Here is a 13,560-nt window from a genome sequence, read left to right as displayed (position 1 = left end):
TGGAATAGTATGGCTGATATTGCGTAAAGCATTCATACTTTTGTCCTCTCTGCATACTCGACTATGCAGCACATGGAATGCGTAACAGCTAGCCCACGTCGTTGCAGCGCTGTCCGTGCGTGGGCATCGTAGAAGAAGAAAGTTGCGGTCGAGAACACGCTTGTGTTTACGATGAGGCACTCGGACCGGGGGGTTCTGTAACAGGGTGTGGTGCCATGTTCATGCGGCGAGTCAAGGTGTTCTGGGGACCCCTCGACAGTGTCATCCAACTGACCCAACCAGTTGTTGGTCTCGTGGCTGGGTGCAACGTTCTTTTCGTCTCAACCGCATTTCACCAAGAAAGAAACTTGGTCTGAAGTCTCGCAGCGGTGCAGTTGGTATCTGGAGGATGGATGTCCTGCGCACTGATGTGATCTAGCGCGCGGTTGTTTACAAAATCCAACGCCCGAAGCTCTGACACCTGAAGAAACTTATCTCGTCTTCCGGGGAAGCAGATGCCAACTCTCTCGGTGATTGTAGCTCATAGACTGTTGGACAAGAGGTCTCTATTAGGTTTGTGTTCTTTTCTAAATTCGGCGCAGCGCTAGGGGCTCTCTCTACATAGATTGACCCAGATCCTGCAGCGGGTCGATGCAAGGGACACACATCCATTGCGTACCTTACATTCGGCCCCATATGTAGGGCATACCAAGTACCAAGTATGTACGCAGTAGTAATTGAATTTCGAATAGTTTTCTCTGGAAAAAGGGGCATTTTCAAGACATCGAATGACGACTAAGCATGGGTCTCTTGCGCGCGCGAACGGCGATCAAACCAACAGCATTCCCACCCCAGACTTGTCTCCCTCGCAAAGGATTCTCCATCACTTTGACTTAGCCTCCCCCGCTGCCGCGAAAGCGTCCCGAACCCTACAGAACGCATCAACAATCTCTGCAAAACGACAATGTTCTACCCTGTAACGAGAACCCCATCATGAGGTGGGAAAAGGAAAGAGGAGGGTAGGGATGCAAGAAGACCCAAGAAATCGTCCTATCTCCCCGGCCCGTCCAACCCTCTTGCAGGGCGTAGCGTCCAACTGCCGAATGCAGCACAACGGCCCACTTTGCGCTCGAGCAGACGAAGCTTAAACACCCCGGTTCCTGGTCTCGTCTCGCGGCGACGAACGTTTGTCCAGCAGAAACATGTCACGGTCGCTGGCTGAGCCGGGGGCACGCTGGAGGAGACTGACGTCCCACGCAGGTGAAGAACCGCTATGTGCTGGGGATCATCGAGGATGGGTTTCGAGCTGGTGCCGGGCGGGATGTGGAGGGCTGGGCAACTCCACCGGGAACAGACATCGAACAAGCAAGGAGAGAAGACATCGTGGTACTTTCGCCGAATGGTCGCATGTAGCCCTAATCATCGTCCTCGCGGCTGTTCCTGAGATTGACGGTTCGCCTGATGGGACGTTTCCAAGGTACCTAGACCACTCGGGGGCAAGCCTCCGATTCGACAACATACATCGCCTTTGGCCCTGGGCAAATGATACGCACGGCTGCCTGTCTCCGTCTCGCCTCTTCCCTTTTCTCCCCTTCCCCTGTATGTGTCCAATCTTCTTAGGCTTTTCCGGATCTGCTGCAGGGGACGGCGGCGGCGCGTTGAATGGTATAAGGCTGCGTTAGCGTCCCGCCGACTTTCCGCGATCCCAGAAGGGAGGGCCTCTCTCTTCTTCTTTTTGAGGGCTGGGATTGCGCGACTTCTCTCCATCGACGGTACAAGCGGACAATATGGCGTCGAACACGAACTGGCCGCTCCAGGAAGAGCAGGCCGCTCGGAAGCAGACGTCGACCGTCGGTGTGTCGGAGTTTGATGATGCGGATAGTGTGTTGGAGAAGAACGAGACGCTGGTCGTCGGTACGACAAACCTCTATGAGAATGGGCAGTTGAGGTTGATTCCTGTGAGTGCTGCGTGTTGTCCTCTGTTGAATCGTGGCTGACTCCCACTAAGATGCCAACCCCCGATCCCAAGGGTGAGGACCTTCGTTCTTCGTTGAATGCCAATGACAACTAATCGTTGTAGATCCACTGAACCTTCCTGCTTGGCGCAAGTGGACAGCCATCGGTTGTCTGTGCTTCTGTAAGTCTTGAACGCCCAGATACAGAACAGCCTATTTACTGTCTCCAGTCGGCGCCCTTGCCCTCTCGGCAGAGGTTGTCATCGGTGGTCTCCTCCCCATCTTCATCCTCGAGTACTCCGGCGTCGATCCCCATGTCATCAACACCTTCGACTTCAAGAAGGCAAGCGGCGGCAGCGGCCTCAACATAAACCCCATGTCTGTCGTCCCAGCCGGAGTCAAGCCCGCCTCTCTCGAGGAGGTCTCGCTCCTGGCCACCATGCCCCTACTGGCGAACGGTATCGCAAGTTACTTCCTCGTGCCGACATCCATCTGGATTGGTCGCCGACCCGTTCTTCTGTTCGCCGCGACGTCTGCCTGGGCCGGTGGTTTGTTTGCCGCGTTCAGCACCAGCCTGCACCAGCATCTACTTGCGAGAGCGCTGATGGGCCTGGGAGCTGGCGCCGTGGAGGCGTTGATTCCCCTGATTGTTCAGGATATGGTCTTCATCCACCAGAGAAACAAGGCCATGTCGGCCGTTGTCTCTAGTCAGGGTATCATCATCATTGGGTTGGGAGTTGCAGCCCCTTGGGTGTCTGCCAACTACACCTGGAGGTGGATGTACTACATCACCTCTGGCTTGGGCATCTTGGCGTGGGCTCTTCTTATCGCCTTCCTACCGGAGACTAGGTGGACCAGATCTCAAGCGGAGCTCAGTATGTTGTTTCTTTCTACCGGTGCTTACTACATGCTAACTATGTCCAGGCGGCCAAAAGATCTACCCCCTTCCCCCTGGCCAAAACCGCCCCGAGCTCGACTTCACGACCTTTACCCCGCGCACGACCTGGACCAACATCGGCGTCTTTCAGAACGGCTTCGAGTTCAAGCGCGCTGCAAAGTCCATGTTCGACGCCCTGCGCTCCACCTACTTCCCTGCCATCATCTGGGCTGTCCTCGCCAACAGCATCATGATCGTCAACAACCAGGCCGCCCAGCAGATTACGCCCTTCGCGCTGCTTGCCCAGGGTTGGGAGTTCCAGTGGACTGGTCTGACCGTGCTACCCTTCTTCCTTGCCTCCGCGCTAGTGTATGTCTTTGGCGGCCCGGTGGCTGACAAAATGTCCAACGCGGTGACGAGGTGGAATGGTGGTAGTCGTGAGCCGGAGCATCACCTCGCCAACCTTGTCTTGCCGCTTGTCACTGGTGTGGCGGGATGCTTCATCTTCGGAACGGCGGGCGAGAGGAACTTCCACTGGAGCGTTCTTCTCGTGGGCTCGTTCTTGATCGTCTTTTCGTTCCTGATGACCATGACCATCCTCAGCGTTTTCATTGTAGAAAGCTACCCACAGTGGGCAGGGTAAGTTGAGATTGTGATGCACTTCTAAGAATATTTGCTAACGCAGCAACAGGCCGGTCCTAGTCAACGTCTCATCTCTGCGCATCGTCATCGCATTCTTCCTCGCCTCAAAGGCCACGATCTGGATCGCGGAAAAGGGGCCCATCCAAACTTTTGCCCTCTACGCGGAAACCATCATCGTTCTTTCATTGGGTCTCCCAGTCCTGTACTTCTGGGGCAAGAAGATGCGCCAGTGGACCGCTGGCAGTGTCAAAACTAAGCCAAGTGAGAAGGAGAAGGCGTTTGACGACGGCGCCTCTGTCTGAGGTCGGTAATGGTAATGATATGATACCCATTGGGAACGGCTGCTTGGCTCGAAGCAGGACCTGTAGTCCGGATAATAGAGACCGAATTCTGAATAATCAATCCTGTCGCTACCGAACGCTGGAGATCTCTTCCCAGCTTGTGATGCCTGGTTTGTTACTGCCATCCGATGCGATCTAGTCAAGCGGGTGAAGTCATTCATTATCCTAATTGTTACTGTTTCGTCTTCTGTATCACTGCTCTCGTTATGGATTTTATTATTTTAATCTTCGTTACCATCCTCATCCTCCTTTTTGTCATCTTCTTCGTCTTTATCGTTGTCGTCGTCGTCCTTGCCGTCGCCATCGTCTTCGTCATTATCTTTCTCGCAGTGCCTCTTACTTCTATCCGCCTTCGCATCAAAATGGTAATGACTAGATCGACTACCGCTCGTCTTCTGTCCGTCGAAGGATTTACCGTATCTCATAAGTTGTTGATACAGCGCTGTCCAGAAGGTCGCTTAGAGCACCTTCCGTCTTTACGACCGCCGGAGAGTGAAGCTCATAGTGCGCTCCGCAAGGATGCAGAACTGAAGGGGACGAAGCCTGACGGAACTTCACAACACTGTCTCCCACGCAGACACGCCCCTGAGCGTAGCCTATAACCTTGGAGTCCGCAATAAAGACTGCCTTGTTTATCGAAAGCCCCTGGATTGTTCTGTAGAATCCTGTTGCAGAACCCAGCAGACGGAAGACCGATCCCGGCCTCGCATCTTCAGGCGTCGAACGGATGATGTACTCTGGGCCTTTGTGTAAGGACAACACCACATCTATTGCTGCGTCAATGTCTGAGTCGACGAAGGCGAGCACTCTAGGGTGTCTTTGATGCTCTTTTGGTGCCTTTTGAAGCTTTTCTTTGGCTTGGGAGAAAATATACCGACGGTTCTCCTCGCAATCTAAGATTGTGGATTTGAAGAGAGTATGCAGGTCCTTGAACCCTCTACTGAAGCCATCCTTGGGTTGATTCGGGCTGTAAGTCAGCAACAGCCAGCAAAATGCTAACAGACGGGCTTCGGCATGTTCAGCATTATCGCACTCAGCGTAAATACGTCTGAAGAACCTGATCCGTTCTGCGCCATGCCGCTTTAGTGCAAGTTCGTATTCAACGGAGGGCCGCTGTGCAGCCAGGATGTCCTTCTCGATGAGCGCTCTCGCGCGGTCGTCAAAAACAACCTCGATCGTGCCAAGTGTTTGGCCGTGCAGAATGATGCCATCGTCAGGAGTGAAGTTAACGTCGTAGTTCAGTTCGTCTACCGGTCCTTCCCAGTGGACTGTCGTCTCTCGGTCTGCGGAGTCTAGGGGAACGCCTCCTAGCTCGATCAACACATCGTCGAACCATCTATAGTCGTCGCTCCAGTCAGGAACCCAGGATGGTAGACCGCTCTGGCGGTTTCCACTCCACACATTATCCAGCGGCCATAGGGTGTTCTCATGTCGTATTATAGCCATAGTCGCCTCCATATATATCTTTGCCACTGACTGGGTATAGTCGGGACTTGGGAATGGCTGTCGGAGTCTCTCTGAAATGCCGTAGAGCCCGAAAATCTTGTCCTTCGGGTTGGTGGCATGCCGAATTCTGGCATGTTGTACAAGGCTCGACAACTTCCCCTCCGCATTTACCTCAGCTACTTCGGAAGGGCTCCTTTGAATCGTCTGGCCGTTGTTGCTGCCAGAAATATCTTGAAAATCCGAATAGGCGTAGAAACAGTTCGCAAAGTTCCGCACCCCTTTGCTAGACAGGGAGAACGTAGCTTCCATAAGCTCCAAAGCTTGACAGAAGGTGTCCCAGGCAATGACCTGTTCTCCGCAAAGAATGGTGGCGTGGGTGGCAAGAAGAAGCTCTTGGAGAGTCCACATTCTTTCGAACCAGGGCCGACCAAGAACGCCCTCGATTATCTCGCGAACCGTTTGAGCATTTGATGTCCCCCATCTTGTGTCTGAGGCAATATGAGCATCCACTGTTCGGGAGTGAAGATGTTGCAACGAATCATGGGACAAGGAATCAACTTAGACTGACCACATCGGTTCATGAACTTGGCACAAAACTCGGTTCGGAAGTCTTCCCAAGAATCGTCTCTCAGCAAATATAGACGTTTTAGATGAAGAAAGAATGCATCTGTTTTAGCGTCGCCATTGCCCAACCAAACAAGAACGTCTTTAGCGACTTGGTAGATATCGCCCATCATTGCAACCTGAGCATTACGCTCCTGGACTCCACTAGGAGTCTGGTCGATGCAAATGCTATCAACCCATAGGATACGGTCCTCGGAGTGTCTTCTCAGATGCCTTAGTGCCGCATCGCAGTTGGCGGTGATGGGCAAGATCAACGCCCCGAGCTGAAGGTAATGTGACGAGCTCGGTGGGCCCCACACGTACGACAAGGCTTCGAAGTGATGTGAAGCTTCTATCACGGACTGTCGAGAGATATGAATGCCACATTCAATCAGTGATCCGGAGAGAACTTCACCGGCTTTATGGGCGGGATGGAGGACTAGGAGCCTGGTTCGTCGAGGGCCACTTAGTTGGGTGTGTTGATATGACATTATGAGCCATGCAAGCAAATTCTAGTGGTCTCATGAGCAAAGGCTTTGATGTCTCGAGAAAGGAATACCGGAGATGGCGCAAAATCAGAGAGACAAACCCACGCGTATGTACTAAGTGTTGAACGTGGAATCCCACTTTTTGAGGGGTGCTGCAGACCTCACTGGCTGCACTCCCAGCCTGCTCACACTACCTACCTATCAGCCGCAAGTAAGCCCATCCAGCTACAGCATAGCCTCTCATCTACTACGCCTTCAGGTCTCTGATTGCCTTAGTTGCATCCATGGATACTATCAGCAGCTTTACTAGTGCTGCGCATCCTACCAAAACCCGCTTCCAGTCAACAGTCCACGGATCTCACGAGAATCGTGTGCATCTAGACAACGACTTTTTGACAACTTTATCAAGACTTATATAACGAAAGTCCTGACATACTCTTTATTTTTTATGTGAAGCAAAATCTTCCTTCAATGCTGTGAATATTTCGTCCAATGCTAACGCCTTGAGTGAACGCCCACAAGGAACGATGTGGATGCAGGATGATTTGAATCAAAGTACGGAGGGCTACAGTCAAGCCTACAGACTTGTTTTGCCAACTGTGTCAACTATATCAGTCAGGATGCCGGCGACATTTGACTACTCTAGGAGCTTTGCTAGCCGGGCAGTGTTCCCTATACCTCTAACGATGCCACAGTGGTGTGCTCAATACTTCTATAATGATGATAGTAGTAAAGAAAACGATACGAACAACAATAACAATAATGAAGATAAACTACAACGATGAATGATGATGACAACAATGGACGACGACGATGACCACGACGACGATAACGGCGACGACGGCAACAATAACGACGACCACATAAGCGACTATACAAGCTATAACAAGGAAATATAGGGGGTCTAGTAAGATACACGGATCACACACGTGTGCATGAACACTGCCCGGCTAGCAAAACTCTTGACTTACAGTCGTCCCCCCCGCGAACGATGTGTCCCCAGCGAAGTAGTAGCAGTACTGTTCAAGAGAGATGAGCCGATACTCAGTCCATACTCCTGGTGCTATTCTGTCGCTCCATTCAAATTCCTACGGCGTTTGATGGTGAACTTAATTCGGTAAGGTTTTCAGCAGCAAATCTTCCCCTGCCTGTCATTTCGCACATTTCACATGCTAGGTATCTTGTCAAGATGCCCGTCCAATGGACCTAGGTTTACTTAACGGGAAGTCTCTATCATGTGCCAGTAGTAGGATGTATAAGTAGGTTTCTGCATTCTGCAATTTTGCAAATGCTTGATCTCCAATCTCTACTCGATCGACCCACACCTGGCGCAGTACATCGTCTTCGAACAACAAGGAATCTTTCGTACCGTCTCTGAATTAGGCTTGCCTACCGACCAATGGACGACGATCCATACGAACAGCTGCTAGATGAGCTAGAGGCAGATGGATTCCTGAAAGTAATACATGTGGCTCATCAGCCCTTCAACTCAAAGAGCTGGAAATCCGTCCCCGAGGGATTAGCCATCGTCTTCGTCAGTGACTCCGTTTTTGGGAGCGGCGAGATTCCGACTTGGATAGCTAGACTCGTCGTGAAAACCGGGAATATCGTCGGTTTGATGAAGGGCGGGTTTCATTGGTCCTCCAAAAACGTTCACTCAGAGGCTTCGCACCTTGACAGGAAATTTAACGACCCCGAATTGTTACAGTATGGGCGGAAGTTTTCACGCACGTACTACCTCTCCGACAGCCATACTCCAGTTTCCTGGACAGCGAAACTTGAAGTTGCTGCCAACGAGCAGAGCGCTCTAGCAAGATTCAAGATAAATGACCTGGAACTAGACCACATTCAAAAAGCCGATGCCTGGAACACCAACGGTCAGCACATCTACCACTACCATCGGCACGGTCAGAACAACAATTTCAATGCCATCTATGACGATTTGCCGCTTGAGGGTTGGTGGCCGTGGCCAAAGAAGAATGAAGAGGCCGTTTGAATTCGAAGAAACAGGCAAAATGGTAAATCTGTCGATGCTCACAAGGCCAAATGGGGCACCCCTAGGTCGATTGAGATGATGTATATTTAAGGGGATATCGTCTATGAAAAGATGCGGTGGTATTTGTGAAGTATCAATCAAATCGTTATTCAGAGACAAGAAAAGACGATGCACAGGCCATGCCGTATTTCACCTGGGGAGTGGATCACTGGATTCATCGCTGGGAAGGAACAGTTCGACACCTATCGACAACTTGAACCATGTCTATAGCCACGACGGAAGACGGCAGAAACTAGAGGTAATGACGACAAAGAGGAATAATGGAAAAGGCAGAATCGAATGTAACGACTTGGACCAGATGACACAGGGTGGAAATTAGTCAAGCCTTCCATTTTCTTCCGTTGTAAGAAAGGAAAGGGTGATCTCCCGCAAGCGTTCTCAACTTTTGCTTCATGTTCCAACTCTACACTTTGCCCCGCTACATCATTGAGGGAGCTCGTGTCTCGCCTGATGAGCCGTTGTAGGCAGCTCAGGAGAGACGGCGTCACCGTGCTGTCCCGGAGCCCAAGGGGGCGGTGGGCCGTACTTGGGATCAGGACTTGAATACGCTCTCATCGGCGTCGCAGCCTCAGCGGCTTTGACCTTCTTCCTCTCCCGCACGAACAAGAAGCTGAGAACCACAACGGCGATAGCGAGAGGCACGCCGACCCCAACCCCAATGCCAGCTGCAGCACCCGCGGAGGTTCCATTGTTTCGTTCGGTTCGCACTGACGATGATGGAGTACTAGAGCTCGTGGCTGTTGCTATGATTCCGAGATCCGACTCGACGGCAGTATTTAACATGATTTTGCCAGGCTGCTCGATTGTAAAGTTCGCCTGAAGGCAGAAACTTGGGTGGTTACATGCGTAAACCGCGGTGAAGCCGCAACCCCAAAGACCATTGTGTGTGGCAGGGTCTGTGGCATTCATGGGTTAGCGAATGGTCCAGATATCATTGCAATAATGACCTGCCATACCTGCGCCAATAATCTCAGATCTGTCGCAGTATTTGGGGCACCCGTCAGCGTCAAACTTAGGGTCGGTACAAGCACCACGGTACAGGGTGTCATCGCTTGGGTCCACGCAAAGGCCGTTGGTCAGGCAATAATGGTCGTCATAGCAGCAGGCCGCGGCTGCTTTGCCTAGAGGTGTAGTACATGGCTTTGCTACGGTGGTGGCTATACCGTTAGGCCAGTAGCATGTTGTAGTCTGGCTGGCTATTCCGATGGCCAGGCTGAGGATGCTGAGAAGCTTGCACAGTTGCATTGTGGTAAATCAGGAGACAAGATTGGGCAAGGGAGCAGGCGACTGCGACGCTGCGTGAAACGGGACCGAATGTAAGTAAGTCTTTATAACATATGGAACTAACATCTCAGCCTGATTCAGTCATGCGTGCAAGCCTGCACAGTTCGGGAAGACGGTGTCAATAATGCGGGCAGTCCTTGGTATCAGAGGCGGGAGACCCCATCCAGTCGAAAAGCTGTCATCTCCAGATGGGTCGCACGAATCAAACTTTTCCAGGAAACGCACGAAAAGAGTCTTTCCGATGTCTCGGGGACTGCGGCGTTGGCCATGATCTCATAGAACGGAGAATTCGAGGCGGCATGCAGCTTTACAGCATATGCCAGAGGCCATCCTACAATGCGGGACCTTTGTCAACACATCAGGCTGCGAGTCTCTAAGGCAATAGATCTTCACATCATTAGCGGTATGCTGACAATGGCGTGTAGACTTCATGTAGCCAAGGAGCCGAAAGCCCCACACCGATGATTTTCGGAAAGCCATTTTGGGTTGGATCGACTCTCACGAGCAGCACCTAATGCCCAATTAGTAGATGATTGGAGAGTGCGCGTCAAATTGCCATGAAAAGAGATGACTAGCAGGCTGGTGGGCTTGTTGAACAATCCTCCTTAATTGTTCTCAGGAGTTAAACTCGACCAACACGATCTGTGTCAATATCGCAGTCAGTTCGATGACGCCAATTGACGATTGCTTAGACATGTGTTATGGGTGATTGAAATGTGTACTAAGGTTTGTCAATGCTCAAACTAAGTAATTTGTCTTCAATATAACGGCCCATGCAACGACCGCCCATTAAGCTGAGCGCGGTGAAACCAGCCGGGCTCATTTCATCGTAGAGACCCACGTGGCATCTGCCAGCCTTCACTGCTAATTTCACATACGACCGCGGCTCCCAAAGCCATGACCCTGTCAGTCCAAGTTCAAACTTCAGTTTTCTACCCACCTCTCCAGTTGTTTGGGGTAGAGGCAGATTGCTGCCCAGCGATGATCGTTAGCCACGTTCGCTTTTCGACACTGCCGGAGAGAGACTACAAGAACTGATTGTTCCCGGGACGGGACTCCGACTGTGCGGGGAGCGCTTGATTCTGGGCTTGTCCCACTGTTGGACGGGGAACGGTGGCAACGACTGTGGCCGCAGCCGGGTCCTGGTTGGCGATGGGAGAGTTGTAGCCACGAGGCAGCCGGTAATGAGTTTCTCTATTACTTGAGGTTAGCATTGGCAAGGGATAGCAAGAACGAAGTATGACAGCGACGGAGACAGCGACGGGGAGCGACGGAGAAGAGTGACGCTGAGACTGGGATGACGCGATGGTAAGCGCCGATAAGGGCAATTGATAGTGGTTGGAGAATTTGCGTTCGAGATAACTCAAGCAATGCCACATGCAAATGCAGTGATAGTAGTGATTGCCAATGTAAAGGAGAATTGGGACCGGAGATTAAGGACATGAAGATGGAACACTGACGAGGACATTTTGGTGCTTGTGACAGTGGGTTGATGATTGGGTTGATGATGTTGATTGATATGATGAGGCAAAATGAGCTTCAAGGGCACTGCGGAGGCTTTTTCAATATGTTTTTGGTGCCACTGGAGGTAGTTCTGTCCACCGCAGGATCAGAGTTTGAAACCCACCACCTTCAAGGCAAGTTCTTAACCATGAAGGCCAGCTGAAATTAAGACATACACGAGGGGATGATTCGATCTTAGATGGCGAAACAAGCACGAGGGAGAAACTACGATGGCAGAGCACCTCGGTCCGATGCCAACCTTTTGCGAAGCAATAGGAGTAATTTGATCGACTGCTTTTTTTTTTCCCTAGTAATTTGACTATTATTAAAGCCGCAAAACTTGCTTGCATCAGGTATGTCGCTTGCTGGCCGCTAAGTCTTCGTGGTGTGCGCAACAACAACATAAGAGGCCGAGCATCACGTCATGCTTGCCGCCGGCATCCGGCCCCACTACCGGATCCGGGTTGAGATGGAACGGGCCGAAGGAACGGGGGTCAATCGGCGAATGAATTAGATAAGCGAGGTGATGTCTCGGTCCTACCTACCTACCTTAGTGATTCCTGGAGGTCCCCAGTAAAAATACTGCTGATGTAATCCGGCATTGGAAGCGAGCGGTCGAAGGTTCCCCTGGTCGCGAGCCAAAAAGTAGCTTGTCCGTAGCGTACCGGCTGCCCTGTGGCTGGCACGATGGTGGTTTATTTTTGTTGCCCTTGCGGTCTGTGAATTGCGCTGGAATACCGCTAGAGGGACTTTAGCTACGCCGCACCAACAATGCAAGGCCGGGACCTGCGGCGGGAGGGTTGTTTGTTCCGTCATCGACAGAGGGATAAACAAGCAAACGGTCATGTCCTGATGTGATGCTCCTATCCTAAAGTAAGGTACTGAGCTACGGGATTTGGTCAGGTGAGAAAGGGGTCGAATAGGAGAGGCAGCGATGCAATTGCCCGTTGATGCCCATAGCATCAGGCGACAGAAAGTGCCCAGAGCAGGAGCAGGGTCGACATTCTGGCCTGCCCGCCGACACGGAGCTGGGCAGTACGTACCGGCGCAACGGGGAGGAATGGAGCGAGCTCCCCTCTTTCTCTGCCTGACTTGGCCCAATGAAAAGCCAGGGTTGGCAAGCTTCGTCAGGTACGTACCGGCGCATGGCAGCACAGCGCACCGCGCACCGTCCTTTCTTTCTTTTTTTGCGGGGGTAAAATTTGTGACGCAGCCCCGATTTTTTGTCATCATCGGATTGTCCCAACTTTTTTTTTTTTTTTTTTTTTTTTTTTTTTTTTCTTNCCCACTTTTTTTTTTTTTTTTTTTTTTTTTTTTTTTTCTCCTTCGTGAGAGCAGGAGCAATAGGGAGCAAGTGCCCAAGTCCGGGTGGAAGGAGGAGCAAGAAGCAAGAAGCAAGAAGCACCTGCATCTTCTGCCTGCGTGGGAAAGGAGAAAACGGTTGGCGGCAGGAACAGTTAGTTGCCTTCCTATGCCCTTGCCTTCCCTAAAGTATTGCATCAGAGTCACCAGAAGCAATCAAACAGACAAACGGAAGACAGGCAGGTGCGTGCCTGTGACATAATTGCCTCCCCCGTCGCTTCCATCTCCATTTCCATCTCCATCTCCATCTCCAGTTCTCCCTTCACCGCGTCCACGGCCACGTCCATACTTATCCACGTCCGGGACCCTGTACCTTTTCTTCTCTCCACTTCTTGGACTTTCCCCTCCTCTGGAACCTCTCCTTTACGCAGTCCACGTCGCCAGGCGAGGTACCTTACAGACGCACCTCCATCACCGGCCACCTCGCAGCAGCATCGTCACCTGCCACCCTCTGCCCCTTTACCCCTTTCCCTCGAGGCCGTTCGTTCGTCCCTCCTTTTTCTGCTTTGCATCTTGCATTGTCCAGGCTACCAACAGCGCGCATTGGCACCCACGGGATCGTCTTCCTAACATGCGCATCCCCTGCTGTACATAGGCTTTTCTGCAGGAGAAGAGTCACGACCTTACACTAAGCTGCCTACACTGCCTTCCCTCACTGCAGATACCTGCACTAAAACTGAGGTAGCTTGGTTGCCCCGACTGAGGCCCGGACCTACAACCTGCGCTTTGCGACTTCACTGCACCGGGTGTTCTACCTTGCTTCTCTCGCCAGCATCAGCCGACGTTGCGGTCCTTCTTCTAGAAATACCCACCTGCTGAGTGTCCACCGGGAGATATCAGCTGCAATTCATCTGAGGTGCTGCTGCTATCGCCGACAACGCTCGCGGACCGACCTGACGCACCCACCCCCCCCCGGGCACCTCTGTCGTTCTTGCCGTCCTGGTCGTCCGCCCTCGTCCTGACACTAGCCCCCCCAGTCGCACCTGCCCAAAGAAAAAAAAGGACCCAGTCACCACTTCTGCGA

General features: G+C 52.0%; 5 protein-coding genes across 5 annotated transcripts; 2 read left to right on the top strand and 3 right to left on the bottom strand.

Moving 5' to 3' along the window:
- Positions 1-1,766: 1,766 nt before the first annotated feature.
- On the top strand, positions 1,767-3,755 carry GCG54_00007297 (uncharacterized protein; the record flags this gene model as incomplete). The annotated part of the gene is made up of 6 exons (XM_045407280.1): positions 1,767-1,937; positions 1,988-2,009; positions 2,060-2,116; positions 2,165-2,809; positions 2,859-3,450; positions 3,503-3,755. The coding sequence occupies 6 exons, from the start codon at positions 1,767-1,769 to the stop codon at positions 3,753-3,755; spliced, it is 1,740 nt and encodes a 579-aa protein (XP_045266201.1).
- Positions 3,756-4,205: 450 nt separating this feature from the next.
- GCG54_00007296 (uncharacterized protein) lies at positions 4,206-5,648 on the bottom strand (the record flags this gene model as incomplete). Its single annotated transcript, XM_045407279.1, has 1 exon — positions 4,206-5,648. One exon carries the CDS (start codon positions 5,646-5,648, stop codon positions 4,206-4,208), a length of 1,443 nt encoding a protein of 480 aa, XP_045266200.1.
- A 35-nt stretch (positions 5,649-5,683) lies between these two features.
- GCG54_00007295 (uncharacterized protein) lies at positions 5,684-6,334 on the bottom strand (the record flags this gene model as incomplete). Its single annotated transcript, XM_045407278.1, has 1 exon — positions 5,684-6,334. One exon carries the CDS (start codon positions 6,332-6,334, stop codon positions 5,684-5,686), a length of 651 nt encoding a protein of 216 aa, XP_045266199.1.
- A 1,396-nt stretch (positions 6,335-7,730) lies between these two features.
- On the top strand, positions 7,731-8,327 carry GCG54_00007294 (uncharacterized protein; the record flags this gene model as incomplete). Its single annotated transcript, XM_045407277.1, has 1 exon — positions 7,731-8,327. The coding sequence occupies one exon, from the start codon at positions 7,731-7,733 to the stop codon at positions 8,325-8,327; it is 597 nt and encodes a 198-aa protein (XP_045266198.1).
- Positions 8,328-8,810: 483 nt separating this feature from the next.
- On the bottom strand, positions 8,811-9,632 carry GCG54_00007293 (uncharacterized protein; the record flags this gene model as incomplete). Its single annotated transcript, XM_045407276.1, has 2 exons — positions 8,811-9,283; positions 9,344-9,632. 2 exons carry the CDS (start codon positions 9,630-9,632, stop codon positions 8,811-8,813), a joined length of 762 nt encoding a protein of 253 aa, XP_045266197.1.
- Positions 9,633-13,560: the final 3,928 nt, after the last annotated feature.

The sequence above is a fragment of the Colletotrichum gloeosporioides genome (genome assembly GCF_011800055.1).
Source record: "Colletotrichum gloeosporioides strain Lc1 chromosome Unknown consensus_32, whole genome shotgun sequence".
Classification (NCBI taxonomy): Eukaryota; Fungi; Ascomycota; class Sordariomycetes; order Glomerellales; family Glomerellaceae; genus Colletotrichum; species Colletotrichum gloeosporioides.
This window is presented reverse-complemented; position numbering and strand designations above follow the sequence as displayed.